General features: G+C 39.4%; 1 protein-coding gene across 19 annotated transcripts in view; it reads right to left on the bottom strand.

The window, feature by feature from the left end:
- The window catches only part of HDAC9 (histone deacetylase 9), an 861,568-nt gene that overhangs the window by 30,296 nt on the left and 812,914 nt on the right, over positions 1-18,358 (bottom strand). For all 19 annotated transcript variants that reach the window (XM_084791695.1, XM_084791697.1, XM_084791698.1 and 16 more), the window contains one exon: positions 12,820-12,904. In XM_084791695.1, coding sequence (XP_084647821.1) covers positions 12,820-12,904 — 85 coding nt within the window. The remainder of the gene's footprint in view (positions 1-12,819; positions 12,905-18,358) is intronic.

The raw sequence follows: 18,358 nt of genomic DNA, 5'->3' as shown, positions 1-18,358 counted from the left end.
CCCCCATCTGTCTTAGGACTTTAACAGGAACATGCATGCCTGAGACTTCTAGGTCTCCAGCCTGCAGACTCAGCCTGGAAGTTTTACCACTTCTCCTGGATTTTCTTCATCAACCATGTGTCTAGGGCTCCTTTGTATCTGTAACTGGTGAGTCAATTCTGAGAAACACACTTTGCTTTATATAACTATCCCATTGCTTCTTTATCTCTGGAGAACACAGATTAATACCGTCAGGAATACTTAACTAACATGCTCCCAGTGTGAGTTCTGAGCATTTTGCAGTACCCGAATGTAGGATAGTGCCCCAAAGATGATGGACAACCAGGTCAAGGCATTCTAAGTTGCCAGAGCTCAACTTACTTGAGTTGAGAGGATAATGTTGGATTGTAACCCAGAGACTAAGTACCCAATGGTTTAGTAAAATTCATTTTAAAATAGGATCATATAAGTGCAACTGGGGCCTGGTGGACGTGATGATATCCATACTGGGGTGGTTTTGTCCAGTGATGTGGGACTAAAACAACAGAGATAACTTGATGTGGAACACTGGTGACCTTGAATGAGTTTTCCAGAGTTTAGTTTTAATGATGGGAGGAATTATATAGTGTTTGATTGTTGATGGAACAAATGGCAGCAAGAACACAGATTGATTTTCTAAGGAAGGTTTGTTTGTGTCTGACAGAAGAATTGGAGGAAAGGTCAAATAAAGTAGAGTGAAGTTGGAAAGGTTGAAGGGTAGTGAAGAATCACCTCAGACACAGTAGGACTGTAATGTGTACATTTGAGTTCCATGATCAGAACTATACAATAAACCCATTCACTGTGCTTTGTGCCCATCTCTTAGACACTTGTTTGTTTGTGTCTGGTGTTGCAGATAGTAATGTATAGAACTCATTCAGAGTTTACATATTCTTAGATTGTTATGAGAGATAGGCAGAATTGTGGCAATACAGACTAAAAAGTAGAAATTCAACTCATCTTATATATAACTACATTAAAGCTATAAGTAGAGCTCAGTGAAGAAGAGAATGGGATGATGAGTGAGAACAAACAAGGACTTAAAAACTAGGCAGTAACCCTCAGTCCTAGAAGTATCGATAGCCCAAGCATGGCATAGATGTGGCTTAATAGAATCATGTGTTCATCTTTGGCAGAGACAGGCTTGCCAATGCTGGTTTATGACTCAGTTTTCATCCTTCCTTCACATCTGCTAACACAATAACAGATGGTCATCTGTTGTCCAGGCTTGTCTTAATTCCCTTCTCATTCTTTATTTCCTTGTTTGTATTTTGAAAAAAAGGTGGGGAGAGATCTATATTGTTATTTCAGTAAAGTTTTATGGGTGACTGAAGGTGAATGGTCATCATCTTTTGCTGTTATTAATTATATCCTTCATATTAAACCCTAAAAAGAATGCTGGGCCATCTCATTTCTCACTCCCTGCCACTCTTCTAGTGATACATATCCTTATATACTTTGGATGTGACTAAATACTTTAAATAGGTTAGTTACTTAAAGTTGGTATTTTGTTGATCCCAATGCTCTTATGCCCGGAAGATTTGTTAGTAATACTCTCCTCCAGACAGGAAGCCCACTGCTCTCTTCTAGAAACCAAGAGTTAAATAACAAGAAACTCCTTCTTTTTTCCTTCATTTAAAAAATTTCTTCTTTAATTTCCACTTTTTTCACATTGCTATTTTACTTTATTTTATTAATTTACTCATATTACATCTCAATTGTTATCCCATCCCTTTTATTCTCCCATTCTTCCCTCCCTCCTGCTTTCACCCTACTCCCCTCTACTATACCTGTGACTGAGGGGGACTTCCTCCCCCTGTATATGTTCATAGGGTATCAAGTCTATTCTTGGTAACCTGCTATCCTTCCTCTGAGTGCCACCAGGCCTCCCCATCCATGAGACGTGATCAAAAATGGGGCACTAGAATTTGTATGAAAGTCAGTCCCCACTCTCCACTCAACTGTGGAGAATGTCCTGTCCATTGGCTACATCTGAGTAGAGGTTCGAAGTTTACTGCATGTATATTCCTTGGCTGGTGCCATAGTTTGAGCAGGACCCCTGGGCCCAGATCTGCTCAACATACTTGAGTCCAGATATAAGTGAGTATATGCCATTTGACTCTTTCTGCTTCTGGGTTAACTCACTCATTATGATCCAGAGACACTAAATTGGTTAGAAAAAAAGTGGGGAAAAGCCTGGAACACATTGGCACAGGAGACAACTTCCTGAACAGAACACCAACAGCCCAGGCCTTAAGGTCAACAATTAATATATGGGACCTCATGAGGCTGAGAGGCTTCTGTAGGGCATGAAACACTGTCAACAGAACAAAGTGACAGCCTACAGACTGGAAAAAGATCTTCACCAACCCTACATCTGACAAAGGGTTAATATCCAAAATATATAAAGATCTCAGAAATTAGACACCACCAAACCAAATAACCCAATTGAGAAATGGGCCTCAGAACTAAACAGAGAATTCTCAGCAGAGGAATATCAAATGGCTGAGAAACACTTAAAGAAATGCTCAACCTCCTTAGTCATCAGGGAAATGCAAATCAAAACAACTCTGAGATTCCATCTTACTCCCATCAGAATGGCTAAGATAAAAAATTCAAGCGGCACCACATGCTGGCGAGGATGTGGAGAGAGAGGAACACTCCTTCATTGCTGGTGGGAATGCAAACTAGTACATATACTTTGGAAATCTATCTGTCACTCTCTCAGAAAACTGGAAATAGGGCTTCCTCAAGACCCAGCTATTCCACTCCTTGGAATATACCCAGAAAATGTTCTACCACATAACAGGGACATATGCTCAACCATGTTCATAGTGGCCTTATTCATAATAGCTAGAACATGGAAACAGCCTACGTGTCCCTCAGTAGAAGAATGGATAAAGAAACTGTGGCACATTTACACTATGGAATACTACTCAGCTATTAAAAACAAGGAATTCCCGAAATTTGTGGACAAGTTTCCACTTTTTGGTTACATACAAAGTGTTCCATTCCTACAAGCCAGCAAGTTGACTCTGAGGTCTGGAGTTTTGAAGATCACAATACAGGCTGAGTTGGTGATTCCAAGTAAAAATTCAGCTATAAAATATAGGGCAAACAAAAACACAAACCAAACAAAGAGCCGTTCCTAGGAAGCAGCTGTAGCATTTCCCACTGAAGGCCCACCCCCCTCTTGCCAGGTTCTTAGCACTTGTGTCGGGCTGCGCTGTGTGCTCCTGTGCCTTACTCTTGCTGCTAGTGTCACTGTCCACTGCTCCTTATACATTTCAACTTGTCTCTATTCTGTTTTCCAACATTGCATTGAGCTCACTAATATATTGAAATTTATTCTTTTTACCTACACTAAATCTCTTTGATTTTCAGGTGAGGGCCTGTTAAAGTTTCTTCCCATTACATTTGAAACAGGAAGTTTGGGGGGGGGGTCTCTGATTTTACTTTGGAAACAGGGGGAGACAGAGAGGTCCCTTGCAGAGATACTCAGATAGAATGAAAATGGACGTTAGAAAATTAAAAAAAAAAACATGGACGTTAGCATCATAGCCCTCAGAGCAGTAAAATCTTAGGTTTTCCTGTCGTCTGCTGAAATGTTCCTTCCACAACATACCTGGCTTTGTGAGATCTGTAGTAGCTATGGATGATTTGCATTGCAGAGGTTTGTGAGGCCAGAAAAAAAATGTATGAAAATACACAACAAGCGCTCTTCCCTCAAACCTGACCTTCTTGTGTGTTCTGTCTCAGCTAGTGGGTCCTAGAGGTGTGAGAAACTCACCTACTTGGTAACAGCTTAGGATGCTCTCTTTTCCAGAGCACTCCTATTGTTAAAGAGGTTTCAGGCCCGTCTCATGCATGATTTTATTTATTCTTTTTGGTTTAATCAGTTTTGACTTGGAAGAAATGCGAATAAAAGATTCTGTAACTGCAGATGCAATTAGAAAAAGAAAATAACCAAGTCAGGTTAAATCTCGAAGCAGATGGAAGATTTGTTTGCTTGTTTGTTTGTTTTTTCTTGGGTGTATCTTAGTGGCAGGACTCCTCCATGCAACAGTCAACGTTCCAGTGTTTCAAGAGAACGGCTGGTTAGGAATTCAGAATCATTTTGTAAAGAGTCTTGTGTGCACATTTGACCTGGCTGTGATACCAGCGGGGTTAAGAGCGGGAGAAAGCCTAACGCTGCTTTTCTTCAATGAAGGGCTGCCTGGCCCTGCGCTCTAACATCAAGGCCTCTGTCTAAAGCCAAAAGCTCTATGACAAATCGCAGCTCACACCTGACAACAGCCAGGGGTTTCAACTCAACAGGGCAGGGACTTGAAATTCTGCCAAGGCTCGCGTTTTTTTCTGATTAGATTTGTTTTACAAGTTTACAAGGGCTCCAGAGTGGACCCAGAGCTCCGTGGCTCCATGGAATTTGGCACTGGGATCCCAGACCTGACTATGTCTCAACCTCAATTAGTCTGGACAACTAAAATTCCGGTTTCTAAGGCATACTGATTTTTTTTTCTCCTAGGTATGTCACCTTTGAAACAGATGGGAAAATGGGGGTGGGGAGGGAAGCACACAGAGAAACTGCAGCAGGAGTGCGTTTACTCGTGGTGAGGCAAGGGAACAAAGTGGCTAGGCAGGAAGCCTCTGAGCCTATCTGCTGGCTTCATGATCTCGCTTCTCCCTACTCATTAGTTGTGTGGCTGAAGGGAACTAAAGGAACCAAAAGCCCCTCAATTTCCTTAAAGCGGCAGTGAGAATAGACTCCCTACAGAGTTGTTGGGAAAAGTTAAAATTGTTTGATGATATCGGTGATTGTCTCAGGAGAGCACTGTCAGACAATAAGCACATCACAGCTGGGATTTAAACATTTGCTAATAGTTTACAGCGTTGGCCTTGTATAAAGACTTCATTCAGTGGCTCTCCATAACTTCACTGTAGAGCAAAGCCGACATTTCTCCAACAGGCAAGACTCTCAACAAACGTATTTTTCTGAAGCCCGATTTTCTTCTTTCCCTTCCAGCGCCCCTCCCCTTCATTGGTTGCAGTTTCATGAGGTTAATGTTGACACTTTCTCTGCTTTGAAAATTGGAAGACCTAAAAATCATTTATCTTGTCCAGCTAATGATCTTATGCTAATTCTAGTTTGGAATTGCACCACTCATTAAGCCTTGTATATCTCCTGACACTGGTAGAGGCACAATAGTCTTTTAAGATTTTTTTTCCTTGTGCTAAATTATGTATAGGTTTGTGTGTATTTCTGCATGTAGGTATGTTCATGAGAGTACAGATATTCAAAGAGCCTAAACATATGGATGCTCCTGGAAGAAAAGTTACAGATGCCTGCCATGGTCCTCTGGACGAGGAGCAAGTGTTCATAACCGCAGAGCCATTTGTCTAGCTCCCACAATGACCTTTTCAATGGAGGCCTGATGATGCTTAGTTCTTACTTGAAACCAAACTTTACGTTCTTGGAAGTAAAAGCCCCTCTCCAACACTGTGTCCTCTCTCCTGGACCTCAGCAGGATGAAAGTGGAGGAGAGAGAAAAAGAAAGATCAGAAAACAGAAGAAAATCAAAAGGAAACAATATGGGACAATAACTCAGAGGAAAATTTGAGTTTGGGTAAGCATGTGGGTGTGTAGTCAAGTTGCTAATCAACTACAGGGTGACTTACTTGGTACATGTTGAAATGTAGGGGAAATGGTTGTGTCCATGGGCCCTTGAGGTAAAATACTAGGTAATTTATCTCACATCAATATATGTGGATCCCTGTTAGATGAGAAAGAATCTGAATTTCTCCTGGTGTCTGATATGAGTGCCTCTCCCTGGGGATGGAGGAAGTACAGTGTCTCAGAGATGAGCAAGGGCAGTTGGGAAGGCAGCGCGGATGGATGAAGATAGTGGTTGTTACTTTAAAGCGAGTCTTATCTTTAAATAGCCATCTTCTTTTTTTACTCTCCAGACCTCTTTTGAACTAAGAGACCTCAATGGCTCATATTCTGACTACCTATTTCCATGCAAGATCATTGGCACTTTTTATTTTGTCAACTAGTTGACTCCTATTGAAAATAGAGTATAAGCCAGGTGGTGGTGGCTCACACCTTTAATCCCAGCACTTGGAAGGCAGAGGCAGGCGGGTCGCTGTGAGTTCAAAGCCAGCCTGGTCTACAAAATGAGTGCAGGATAGTCGAGGCTATACAGAGAAACCTTGTCTTGAAAAACCAACAAGAAAAAAGAAAAGAAAAAGAAGGAAAGAAAGAAAGAAAGAAAGAAAGAAAGAAAAGAAAAGAAAATAGAGTATAAATAAAATCACCAAAAGTTAGCATTGTCTTACTTTATTTAGCATCAGTGTTTTCTTCTACAAACAGTTTTCAGAACTAGAGGCTGACCCAGAATAAGAAAAAAAGAGAACAGGAAAAAAATCTTAATAAGAGCAAGAAAAGATATGGACCAGTAACACATGGGCCAAATGGAAAGCAGAAGAAGTTAGGGGAAGCAGTGCCAGGCAAGCTTGCCTCCTTGCAGGAAGGTCGTTTTCTTTCTTTTTTCCCCCTCAAACACAGGAGTATACATGAGTCTTGCTCACCACACTGTGTTCAGTCACAAACTTACTGTTATTATTCTCCTGCATCAAAGAAAATCATCTTCCTTATCAAATTGGCTAAAGCTGGGCACACTTTGTTGTCCCTAAATAATACTCCTCAAGTGTGCTTTTAAAATCAGGATAAGCGATAGTAATGTCTTAGTTTCTTTTCTACTACTGTGATAAGAGACTATGACTGGGGTACTTTATAGGGGGGAAAAGCATTTATTTGGAATGTATGGTTTTAAAGGATGAGACAGTGCCCATCATGGCAGGAGCATGGCAGCATGCAGGCAGGCGTGGCACTGGAGCAGGAACTGAGCGCTCACATCCATCTATAAGAACCAGCCCGAGAGAAAGATCTAAGTGGAGTGGGTGTGGACTCTTGAAACCTCATATCTTCCCCTAGGGACACGCCTCTTCTAGCAAGGCCACACCTCCAAATCCTTCCTAAACATTTCTACTGACTGAAGATCAAACATTCAACTACATGAGCTTATGAGGGCCATTCTCATTCAGACCAAAGCAACAAGGTTGGCACGTAGGCGAAATGGAGTTCGTGTTCTAGCTATGTGATATATTTGATAAGAGCATATGACAAAATTGCAAAGACTGTTCCTTCCTCATTTTGACTTAGGTTATTATTTTGCTTTGTTAGCAAAATAAGGAATTCTAACAAAATTCAAATTTTCAGACAAAACAGATTCCTTATAGTGGAGAAAAGATAAAAGTGAGGTTTTGAAGAGAAACTTCCACATTTCTAGTATTATTTCACTTCTATCCCCCCCCCCACAGTGAGCCCCTTTTCTAGGAGTACCAATTTAGAAAGCAGTTGTGGTGATGTTTGCTTCCATGTTTCCCTTGAAACCTGAGGAAGTGGTTTGCTCACTGTTCATATGACTGGTGAATAGAAGAGAGGATTATAGAGGGATTCCTATCGTTCTAAAGTTCACCACGCTGTGTTTTTCAACTTGTCAGCTCCAAACCACGAGATGGTTGCAGCAATTTTGAAAAATAATCCCCAAATCCTTGTGCACAGATATATTTTCTTGATCCTAAAACCAAAAGATACTATGATTATCACATAGGAGGTCTACGGAATTGGTTGTCACTTACAGAGGGTATTTTCACTAAAAAAAAAAAAAAAAAAAAAGCAAACGAAGGGAAACCATGTCTCTATACTTAAACTTCTCATATTTTGGGGTTTCACACATGAAAATCAGTATCATTTGTTATATGCTTTTAGAACTTAAAATTATACTCTTTAAAGCTGAATAAATTTAATTTTATGGAAAATTCCATTCATGGTTCTTCCACCCTGGTCTCAGTGAAGCTGTTGCTACAGGCCAGCACTACTATGTGAAGAACGGCATTGGAAGACCCGGCCTCCTACTGTGCTGTGAGGAAGTGTGGAGAACTGCAGGTCACATGAATGCTACAAGCTGTAAGCATGGATTTTAGGAGAGAAACACACACATTCAGGCCCTTTCTCCTGTTCTGGCTCAGTCTTCCCTGGTGAGTACTGCTGTGCAATAAAGGAGCAGAGTCAGGTGTACAACCACGTCTTCCAAGATTCTCTGTGGAAACGGCAGCACACAAAAGTATTTTGAGTCTTCATAGCAGGACTGACTCACCCTTGTGGGTTGGCTGTAAGGTGGGAAGAAATGGGTTCGCATGTGTTTTGTTTTCTTTTCTTAATTCCTCTGTAGCATGGGTGGTTGGCAGGTATAGTTATATAAAGCTGCCATAATACAATCGATCTGGTCTAAATAAAGAAGAATAGCACAAGAGACTCCTCGTTAAATGGCTACTTTGTTTTACAATATTTTCAAAGCACCTGTGCACCCCAATCATTGAACAAAGGTTTCAGCAACTAGGAGTGAATAAGCAAAAATATCAGTAAAACAATTTGTGCAGTGCAAGGACATAAAACTAGGTGAGCATTTATTATGGGGCTTCCTCTTTAAGACTGAGTCCTAACCTTTGCCTCTACATATCACGTTTCTCTATCCAGTCTTCCACTGAAAGACATTCAGGTTCTATCTCTTGACTATTCTGAATAGCGCTGTGATGAACATGCAAATGCTAATATTTTTATATCTTTTAAAAATTATTTTTGCAATTTCAGAAGTGAGATGACTGTATTATATATGGTAATTTTTTTTCAAGACAGATTTTCTTTGTGCTAGCCTTGGCTGTCCTGGACTCGGTTTGTAGACCAGGCTGGCCTTGAACTCACAGCGATCTGCCTGCCTCTGCCTCCCAAGTGCTGGGATTAAAGGCATGCACCGCCATGCCCAGTAATTTTATTTTCAACTTTTAGAGGAAAAACAAAACTTTTCTTGTTTGATTTTCAAGACAGGGTTTCTCTGTGCAGCCTTGGCTGTCCTGGACTTTCTTTGTAGACCAGGCTGGGCTCGAACTCACAATGATCCGCCTGCATCTGCCTCCCAAGTGTGGGAATTAAAGATATGTGCCACCATGCCCTTGTCAGCCACATACACCCACTTCTTTGCAAAGACAGTTGACCCTTGTATACTATTCATTATCATAAGCTATAAGTAGCCTGTAGTGTATGTGTGTGTGTGTGCTCCATTTGTCAGGAGAAATGAATGCCCTTCTGCATCCTTATACTGCTTTCTTTCCTCTTCAGCTGAATGAACAAGGATAGGACCACAGGGAGATCTTGCTGCAAAACACAAAAGGCATGTGGCCAGGCCATAGGCCAATGCTGATCAAAGCACCCAGCACCTGCATACCCTCAGCTGGGGGGTCTCAGTTCTCTAAAAGAAATTCACAGAAGGCCTGTCAGCACCTTGTTGTGTGTTTGGGGACAAAAGTCTCTAGGATCTTGCCTGAGTATTTCCCTCATGCTAAAGCCCACTTCCTAACCTTTCCATATCTGAAAACTACAACACAGAGTCATTCAGAACCTGGCCTAGGAGGTGGGGAAAAACTCAAATACCTCCTTAAGTTAAAAGGTGGACCCTTGTGCTGCTCAGAGACACATATGAAGAATGGTGCACGTGTTAAAGAAAGGCTACCTTTTGTGTGTGGTCCATTTCCTAGGAGGTGAGGTCCGTGGTCTCAGAAGGACCTATGTTTGGATAACTTTTCTGCTGAGAGCTTCTCAAAATTCTTAATATCATCCTAACAAGAAAGGAGTCACATGCTTCCATTTTTTGTGCTGTTGTCATTAGTCTGGAGGCTATGTAGCCAGGCTTGACTATTTTCCGTTCTGAACCAGCAATGAAGAGCCTGGTCAAGGGTTCAGGACAGTTAGTATGAAAAGGTGGGATATGAGTCAGGGAAAGGAATACAGGACAGAATACGGCCATATATTGTAAGGAAAGTAAGTATTGCTCATGGAACTCAAAGCCCATTATTTTAATTTCCCTAGTCAATATGAATTTTCACATCCTAACACACTCACTTCACTTTGCTGTTCCATGGACATTCCTCATTTTCTTCTCATTCCTTTTATTTGAAAGAGCAGTCTAAAAGACACATACATTTAGAACCAATGGAAACGCAGCAAGCACTGGAGGAGAGTGCTGAAGGACTGTGTCTGCAGTGATTTTCACTTCTCCCCATGCGAGGAAGTCACCTCTAGAGTTACAATTCCTTTAGATTTATTACCTTGTCCCACCGTCATTCTTTTCCTCTGAACCACAATTTAAATTTGAGTTTGGGTGATAGTTCTATTAATCTTTCTTAGTAGTTATTTTATCATCAAAACTTTTTCATAGAAACTGGTTATAATACTTGAAGGGCTGTACAGATGACCTTCGTTCACATTTTATTAAGCTGTGTTTCTGTATATATTCCATTATAAGTTAATTACTGAACTGTCAGTGGCTAAATGCTAACAGATTCTGCTATTGTAATTACTATGACCTATTACTAGCCTCCTGTTTTGTAAATCCAAAGAAAAGAGGTCGGAAGTATCTCACTATTGATTGGTTGTTATAAGAAGCTGATGGCCAATATCTATGGCAGGAAGTGGAAGGCAGGACTTCTGGGCAGAGAAAGGGACTCTGGGAACAAGAAAGAGGAGGGCTTTTTTTTTTTTTTTTTTTTTGGCCAGGAGACAAGAGAGAAGAGTGATGTGACTGTGGGCCTGCTGGGTTAACTTAGATGAGCTAGTTGAGAATCTGCCTAGCTAAGGCCTAAGATTTAAAATATTAAAAGGTCTCAGTATCTTTATTTTTATAGCTGGCTGGTCACCAGAGTCCAACAACAAAGGGCCAAGGACAAAATGTCGGCCCCTTATTCAAAACTTCCCTGGAATTTTAAGGCAGCAACAACATGAGTAGTGACCCAAACCTGGGCCATCCTAAACATGGAATCTGCATGACCACAGGACTAAGGGTCAAGACATCCAATCCTCCCTGGCCAGATTATGAGATACATGGTGTATCTAAGTAATTACTATTAAGCAGGTTTCCTGGCTTGGTATAAGGCCCAGAACAGCCCCCAGGAAGCTGAGGATGAGTTCACTTTCCTGGACTTGCATGTTATTTAATGATAAGAATTTGTGCATAAAACCAGGCTGGATAGGTGAGAGGGCCTGGGTAGACCATAGAGCTCTTCACTAGGAGCTGATGCCCACATGGGTTCACTATGGCCCTGGAGAATGAGAATCCAGGGCCATCTACTCAAGTGTTCCTGCTCTCGAGTCCTACTCTTCCACGTCCCTCCAGCCTCCTCTTCGCTGGAGAAAGACGCCATTTCTTTCTCAAAGCCTCAGTGCCTCCAGAGAGCACAGAGTTGGAGTCAGACATTTTATTTTCCTTTACCAATTGGACTGTAAATTTCTTCAACCGAGAAACCCCTCTACCTTCTCCTTTTCTTTGTCTTTCTCTTCCTCCTTTCCTTCCCTCTCCTGCTTTTTTTCCCCCTAACCTTTATGCCTCGGCAACCAATCGCAGCATAAACAAAGCGTTCTCAAGTGCTGAAGATGCACATTCTGTGACCACTCTGTGTGTATAACAGCAAAAGAATCCTTGGAAGAAGAACACAACACACATGAAGACTGAGCTCTCTTTATACTGTCATTACTCTACACAGGGACAGTGAATCAGAACCGGATGAGCAGGACAAGGCAGTCAGAGATCATCCAAAGAATGCCCTGGCTTTGTTTGAATCCTTCTGAGTGATCTGGAATGGCACTCGCTGGACCCTCCTGATCTACTCTGAAAGCAAGAGTCAGTCCGGAGCAGGTTTCTTACTAGAGCAGATGAGCAAACCCCAGCTTGACTTTGGAGGCAGTCAACTTCTGTGTCCAGCTTTATCCCAGTAACTTCACCCTCTAGGATTTCAATATTTGTTTTTCTGTTCTTTAAAAAAATCTTTGAAATTCATCACTTATTCCACAATCATACGTGGTCAATAAGCATTCAGTGGATGCCTATAGCCCACATTCCAGGCATGCGTAGAGATTTAAGTGGAGCTTTATTTTGAGTTTGGGTATGACATTATTGGTAAAAAATAATAATAATAATAATAATGGTGCTATAACCCCACCTAAACCTCATACACTCATCTTCTAGTTTCCACTGTGCAAGAGAAGACAGGGACTCAAAGGTATGGCAAAGATTTTTCAGTGGTGTGGAAATCATGCTTCTATTGGAAATCAGCAAAGGTAAGGGATTTCTTGATCATCCTTAGAACTCACATTTGCCATTATGCATTTCTGTTTGTGGTAAGCGCTGGGTTACTCTATAGTAGGAGATGTTGACATTTGTGAAGGTAATTGCTTAATAATCCCCCCGCCCAGTACCATGTCTGCTAAAGTGGGATTTTTCTCATGGTAATGATACCTTCTCATTTATTTTTTTTGTTGTTGTTGTCAAACAAAGCCAGGACATAATTTCCAAATACCACCACGTTTAGGAAATAAATAAGTTCTTAGTTATTAACTAGCTTAGTTAATAACTAAGTTCATAGTCACAATTCCTAAATTTATTTCATTGGTCTAGGTCAGCAATTAGTGGTTGAAATAATTTTAAGTACACAGAGTGCATGAGAAAAACAAGATTCTAAGTCTCGATTCTGAGTTACAACATTAGATAAGACTATCACAGAGTAAAACAAGGCATTTCAATAAAAATATATGTGCAAATTAAAATACTTATGTTACTTTGTGCCTTCGTTCCCAATATAATGTCAGTGAACTTGACTTAGTGAAAGGTGAAGAAGAAACTAAGGACATACTTTGGATTTCAATGGTCTTCTGTAAAGAAGTGGCAGCGTTCGTATTCGGGGTCTGGTGGAGAACATCTTCCTCAAGTGGCTCCAGCTGCGAGAACAGTAGAGAACATGGCAGAATGTGAGAACTTTATAGTGGGTAGCACAGAAGCAAAGCAAGTGACCAACCTCATCCTCAGAGGCCTGCTCCGCCAACTGCTTAACATTTTGCTGACATCAGGTCCCCAGGTGTAGTCAGTTATATATATTTTATGCTTTGTGTTCATATAATTAAATTCCAAAGAGCTTTCCTATTGGTCTCAAGATTAATGTATGGAGATCCCGACACAGGTGCACATCTGTGTATTAGTCATTTAAAACCTGAGTTATTTTTGTAATTTTTGTAGGTTCCTCACAAACTAAATTCCATCATGAGGATATCCGCAGTTGAGGCCACTGAACAAACTCTCCGGGAAGTCACGCCAGGAGAGTGCAGAGTCTATATTATCTGCATTTCAGCAGGGCTTTTACATTTAATCATCTCAACCATTAAACAGTTCCTGGTGGAAAGTCATGAGGCATGCGTTCTTTGACTGAAGTAGCAGCAAGCACTGTATTAAAGAAGCCAGAGGGAAAAGACCAGCACAATTCCACTTAGCATCTACTTTTTTCGAAACCATGTCAGCCTCAAGCATGGGACAAGTTCCTGCTGTGCAAATCTATCATGATCTTCTGGAGTTACACCAATTTTTAATGGAGGAACTTGGCAAATGTTGCAAGACATGCAGGAGAGGTTCTGATAATTTATGAAGTATCTCTATTGGAACCAAGGCTGATGACTGGGGTCCTAGACATATGGTGACGCGTGTACTGTTAGGTAGAATAGTTGCAAAGAAAATAACCATCTATTTCTGGGGACACAGAAAGCAAGCAAACAACAGCAACAAGACAACAGACCCTAATAAATCCATTTTCCTAGAAAACTTCAAGTTAATAACCTCTAATAAGTGGAGTGAATAGACACAGTGGCATGTCCAGGAATCTCTGTCACTAGACATACCAAAGTGTGAATTCTTCCAAGGTTCTTCATCTAGAGGAAAAAAAACACACAAAGGGATTATAAATTTCCACAGCATATGTGAGTGAATCTCATGCCAGAGTTTCTCTGAGTTGATTATTCTATGCTTCAATCATGGGATCAAAACAATAGCATTTTCTTCCAGATGCCTCAGGATAACAGAGCATATTTATACATGAGTAAGTTCACTAAATATAACTTTGTGGAGTGTTTTCCTTAGCTGCCAAAGAAAAAGCTTTAAAACATCAAAAGGTCTGTGTGCAATACAGTTTAGTAAAAGAAAAAACACCACTGTACCTAAGTCAATGTCAAGGAAAGGTTGTGAAATCTTAAATGCTTAAATTTGGTTAAAATCAGTTTTTAAAAAAACAGTACTGCAGATTGTATCTTTAAGAATATGCTATCCTGGTACCGCCCTCTCATCTCAGAGGAACGATTGAATCATAAACTGAAGGTTCCTTGGAAAATGCTTTCTGAAGGATTAGACAGGGTTGAGTGAGCGACTTTGCTCATACACAAACTTTCCTTCCATTCACTTCTTTCTCAGAACCTGGGGAGAAATAATTTTTCATAAGCGATAAAATGTTCCGAAACACCACTTCATGTTAGAGCTTACACGCAGGATTGGCACAGTTAGTTCTTTCCAAAACCTTCCTGTGACTTCAGATAAAAAATGCTGACAAACTGAAGGGTGTTGGGTACTGGAGAAACCCTGAGACAGATCACAAATGTAAAAGCCCCAATTCTACAACTGGAGCACATTGAGGTCTGTGGGCTTGTTTTTAAGTCCTGGGTAATATAGAAAGTATATGTGGTTCAGCGTGTTGGGTATGAAAATACAAACACATCTAAACCCACAATTTGGAGTCTTCAGTTAGATGCCATAAAGTTGTGCCTACTTGTAAAAGCAACTCAGAGAATTAAGGAAATTAAATTGATCATTTAAGCCTCTCAAACCATTTCCTCGCATGTTTTAGGTGAATGTCATTTGAGGGTTTAACCTTCAGTAAATTGCACCAATTTGCTTCATTTTGAGTGTGTACACACAGACAGGGCTGGATTCAGAGCGTTTTCACAATGTGGGCTCTTTATTTTCACCTAGTAGCTCTGCAGAGAAGGCAGTGGGCAGTAGTCTCTCCATTGGCAAGGAAGCAAGCAGCATTTACAGGCTGTTTTCCTAAAATTAAAACCTTGTATGGAGGGACCACAGAATTGAGTTGTGTTTTTTAGGGAATTTATTGACTCAATCACTCAGAATTATGGCAGTAAAACCATCTGATTGAAGCATCTGCTTCATAAATATTTATGAATATTGGTCATTATTAGTAATCTAATAACTAAGTAATTAAATAATACTAAGTAAATAGTAATTTTTAGTAAGTTTAGAGCAAACATGAGAATATATGGTTAATCTATGTTAGGTATTTAGTTTGGCCAAAAAGATATAGCAAAAATACTTGCTATTAAGACTGGTCAGAACTACTAAGAGATTAAATAGAAATCTAAGCAAACAGACCATTTTTGCATGCAAAAAGTTTCAGGAAGATAAAGCAGATCTAGGTATAAAAAGTCTTACATATGCATCATGCTGTCTGTAAGAAATCCCATTAGATAAAGATACTTTTCATAAAGTTGGTGAGATAAATTAGATAATTTGACTACAACCCATGAACACACAATGTTAATGATCATATTTGTTATATGTAAAATATCATCCTAACCATTCCTTACATAAATTTAGGCTCAGTGATAGAGAACCCATTTTTCTACATCTTGTAATTAAAATTGAGTTATTGAATGAACAAAATTCATATGTTTCTTCAGTTTTACCTGTCACATGATTTCCAAGGACTGCAGCTATTTTAAAACACTAGCTACAGGCAATGAACTAGTGAGAGAGGAAGACGTAGAGACCATGGATTTAAGAGGAGACGGGAATGTCTGAGGGAACATGGGAAGGGTTGGAGGGAGGATGGGGTGAAATGATACGTGTGTGTGTGTGTGTGTGTGTGTGTGTGTGTGTGTGTTTGGGGACAGGGTTTCTCTGTGTAGTCTTGGCTGTCCTGGAATTCACTCTGTAGACCAGGCTAGTCTTGAACTCAAAAGCTCTGTCTGCTGCTGCCTCCTAAGTGCTGGGATTAAAGTTGTGTACCACCACATCCGGTTTGAGGCAATTATACTTTAATTAAAAATAAATTAATATATTTTTTCAAAAACGTTTAAAGTCAATAGCAGGAATATAAATAGAATGAGATTTTCTAAAAGTATTTTTGAATTTAGAAAAAATGAAATCTTCACAATGTGTAACATTAAATCCACATGCACAGATTTAGATGGATTCTTGTTAGTGTGTCTAAAATATTTTAAGTTTTAATACTCAGGTATTTTGTATATTTCATGATATATTTATAAATTATTGGTGTGTTTATTTATTATCAGTTAATTGATTGCTTTTTTTTGATACAAGATCTCAATAAAGTTCAGCCTGGCACTGACCGTCTCCATTAGTCTCCCATTGTTTATATTATAGTCATAGTCAGGTCTAAATTTATTTTCAAAAGATTTGTAGGCCATTTTAGCCTTTAGAGACTTCTAAGGATCATTTCAGAATTTTCATAATAAGGAAGAACTAATCCACAGCCTCCTCATGATGACTAGTTACATAAAATCTGCATATACTTCAGCTTTATTCCCTATACCATTCTTGGTATAAAGAGATATAGTTTATTTTTAACCAACTCTTAAAATGAATTTTAACTCTCACTGATTTTAGTTGAAGTTTAATTGACCATCAACCTTATTAAACTTAAGTGTTAGACATACTTTAATAAAAATAATTTAATAGATTTGCCATATACATAATCATATATAATAATAACATATTTCTAATTCATCTTCAGTCTGTCCTCTTGTTATCTCACTAGACTGTGTAATCCCCACATTATAATGTTGAAATGAAGAATGAGAGTGTTGGATATTTTTTATTTCAGATTTTTAAAATATTAAACCACTGAAATACAACTTTAAAAAAGTTCATATCTATTAAACATGGTAGAATAAACTATAGCAGTTTCCTTAAATTTCTCTTTTATAAGTATAATACTATATAATGGTGAAAATGAAAGGTTATATATAGTTGTGTACACTGACAGAGAGGGCTCTCACAAACAAGGGAATTATATTCAAAAGATTAAATACATATATATGTATATATATAATTTCCTCTTTATATAGTTTACAAATTAGCAATTAAAACACTGTGTTAGAAATAAAAAAATCAGTTATTTCAAGAAAGGAGAATGGGTACCAATCTTTAGGAACTTAGATTCTCTTGACACAATTAATGGCTATATATGTGATATCCTTCTGCTGCTTCATTAAATTGCTCATATTTATACAGATTTATGTATGAATATAATATTTTACACTTAAAAACAACTTTGGGATTATTAAACCTTCCTCCAGAAACAACAGTGTAAAAGATCTCTGATATAGGCATGAAGGAACACAGACTGGGCGTTGAGACCAAATGTGTTCCATTGTGTGATATAGCCCTTAACAAAGAAGGTGAGACTGTCTTGCTCCAACCATGTTATGTTTTTAGATACAGACCATGAGTTCACTGGCAAAGAAAATGGAAAGTCTGCCTGCAACATTCAAACAACTCAGATGAGATCCAAAAAGTTCAGTTGTACTGATCAAAGAAAGGGATTATCACGAAAATGATGGCCAATAGCAAAAGGCCAAGGGAGGCCGATCAGGATGCTCACTTGACCTTCCATGCTGATGAACTCTTTATTATCAATTCCCCTGTGAGCAAGGATTGATACTTAAAGCCCTACTCTCGTTTAAATAATTGCCCAAGGATGACTGCAATTAGTTGTATATGTTTAATTTGATTGCATAAGTAAATCTGGTTATAATTTTATCCATGCTGTGCATCATGAGCCAGTCGTTCTTAAAATAGTCATTGTTATTAGTTTGAAGTCACTAATATTCCTCACAAATAGAGTTCAAGGGGCTGAAATCGGAGTGGACTGGGTTGACAATCAAGTCATTAGCCTGACAGGCTATTAATATTATGCTTGACTCTCACCTCAGAGTGGCTGACGAAGGATAGCATCAATACAGCACTGAGGAAATAGCAGAACCTAACAAGTCTATAGGAAGTACAATAGGGCCAAGATGGACAGGAGCAGAGTGCTCTTCAGTTCCTGATGCCAAGAGGATTCTTCAGTGTGACAAGAAGCAAGCAAGCATGCACTAGGCTGAGATTAGTGGTGGCTAATTTTCATGTTTATTTTCTAATTTTTTATTTATGTATTTTAATTTCTGTTAGGTTTTGCTATGTAGCCCTGGATAACCTCAAATTCTCTTTCTTCTGTTTCCATATCACAGCATTTACAGGCACTAGGTACCATACACGGCTTTCTTTTATTTTCATTAAAGAGATCTGCACAAACAGCTGTTTTCCATTGCACATCAGTA

This window comes from Acomys minous (assembly GCF_964271855.1).
Source record: "Acomys minous genome assembly, chromosome: 8".
Lineage (NCBI taxonomy): Eukaryota > Metazoa > Chordata > Mammalia > Rodentia > Muridae > Acomys > Acomys minous.
The sequence above is the reverse complement of the archived record's forward strand: the minus strand, read 5'-3'. Positions and strand labels throughout refer to the sequence as shown.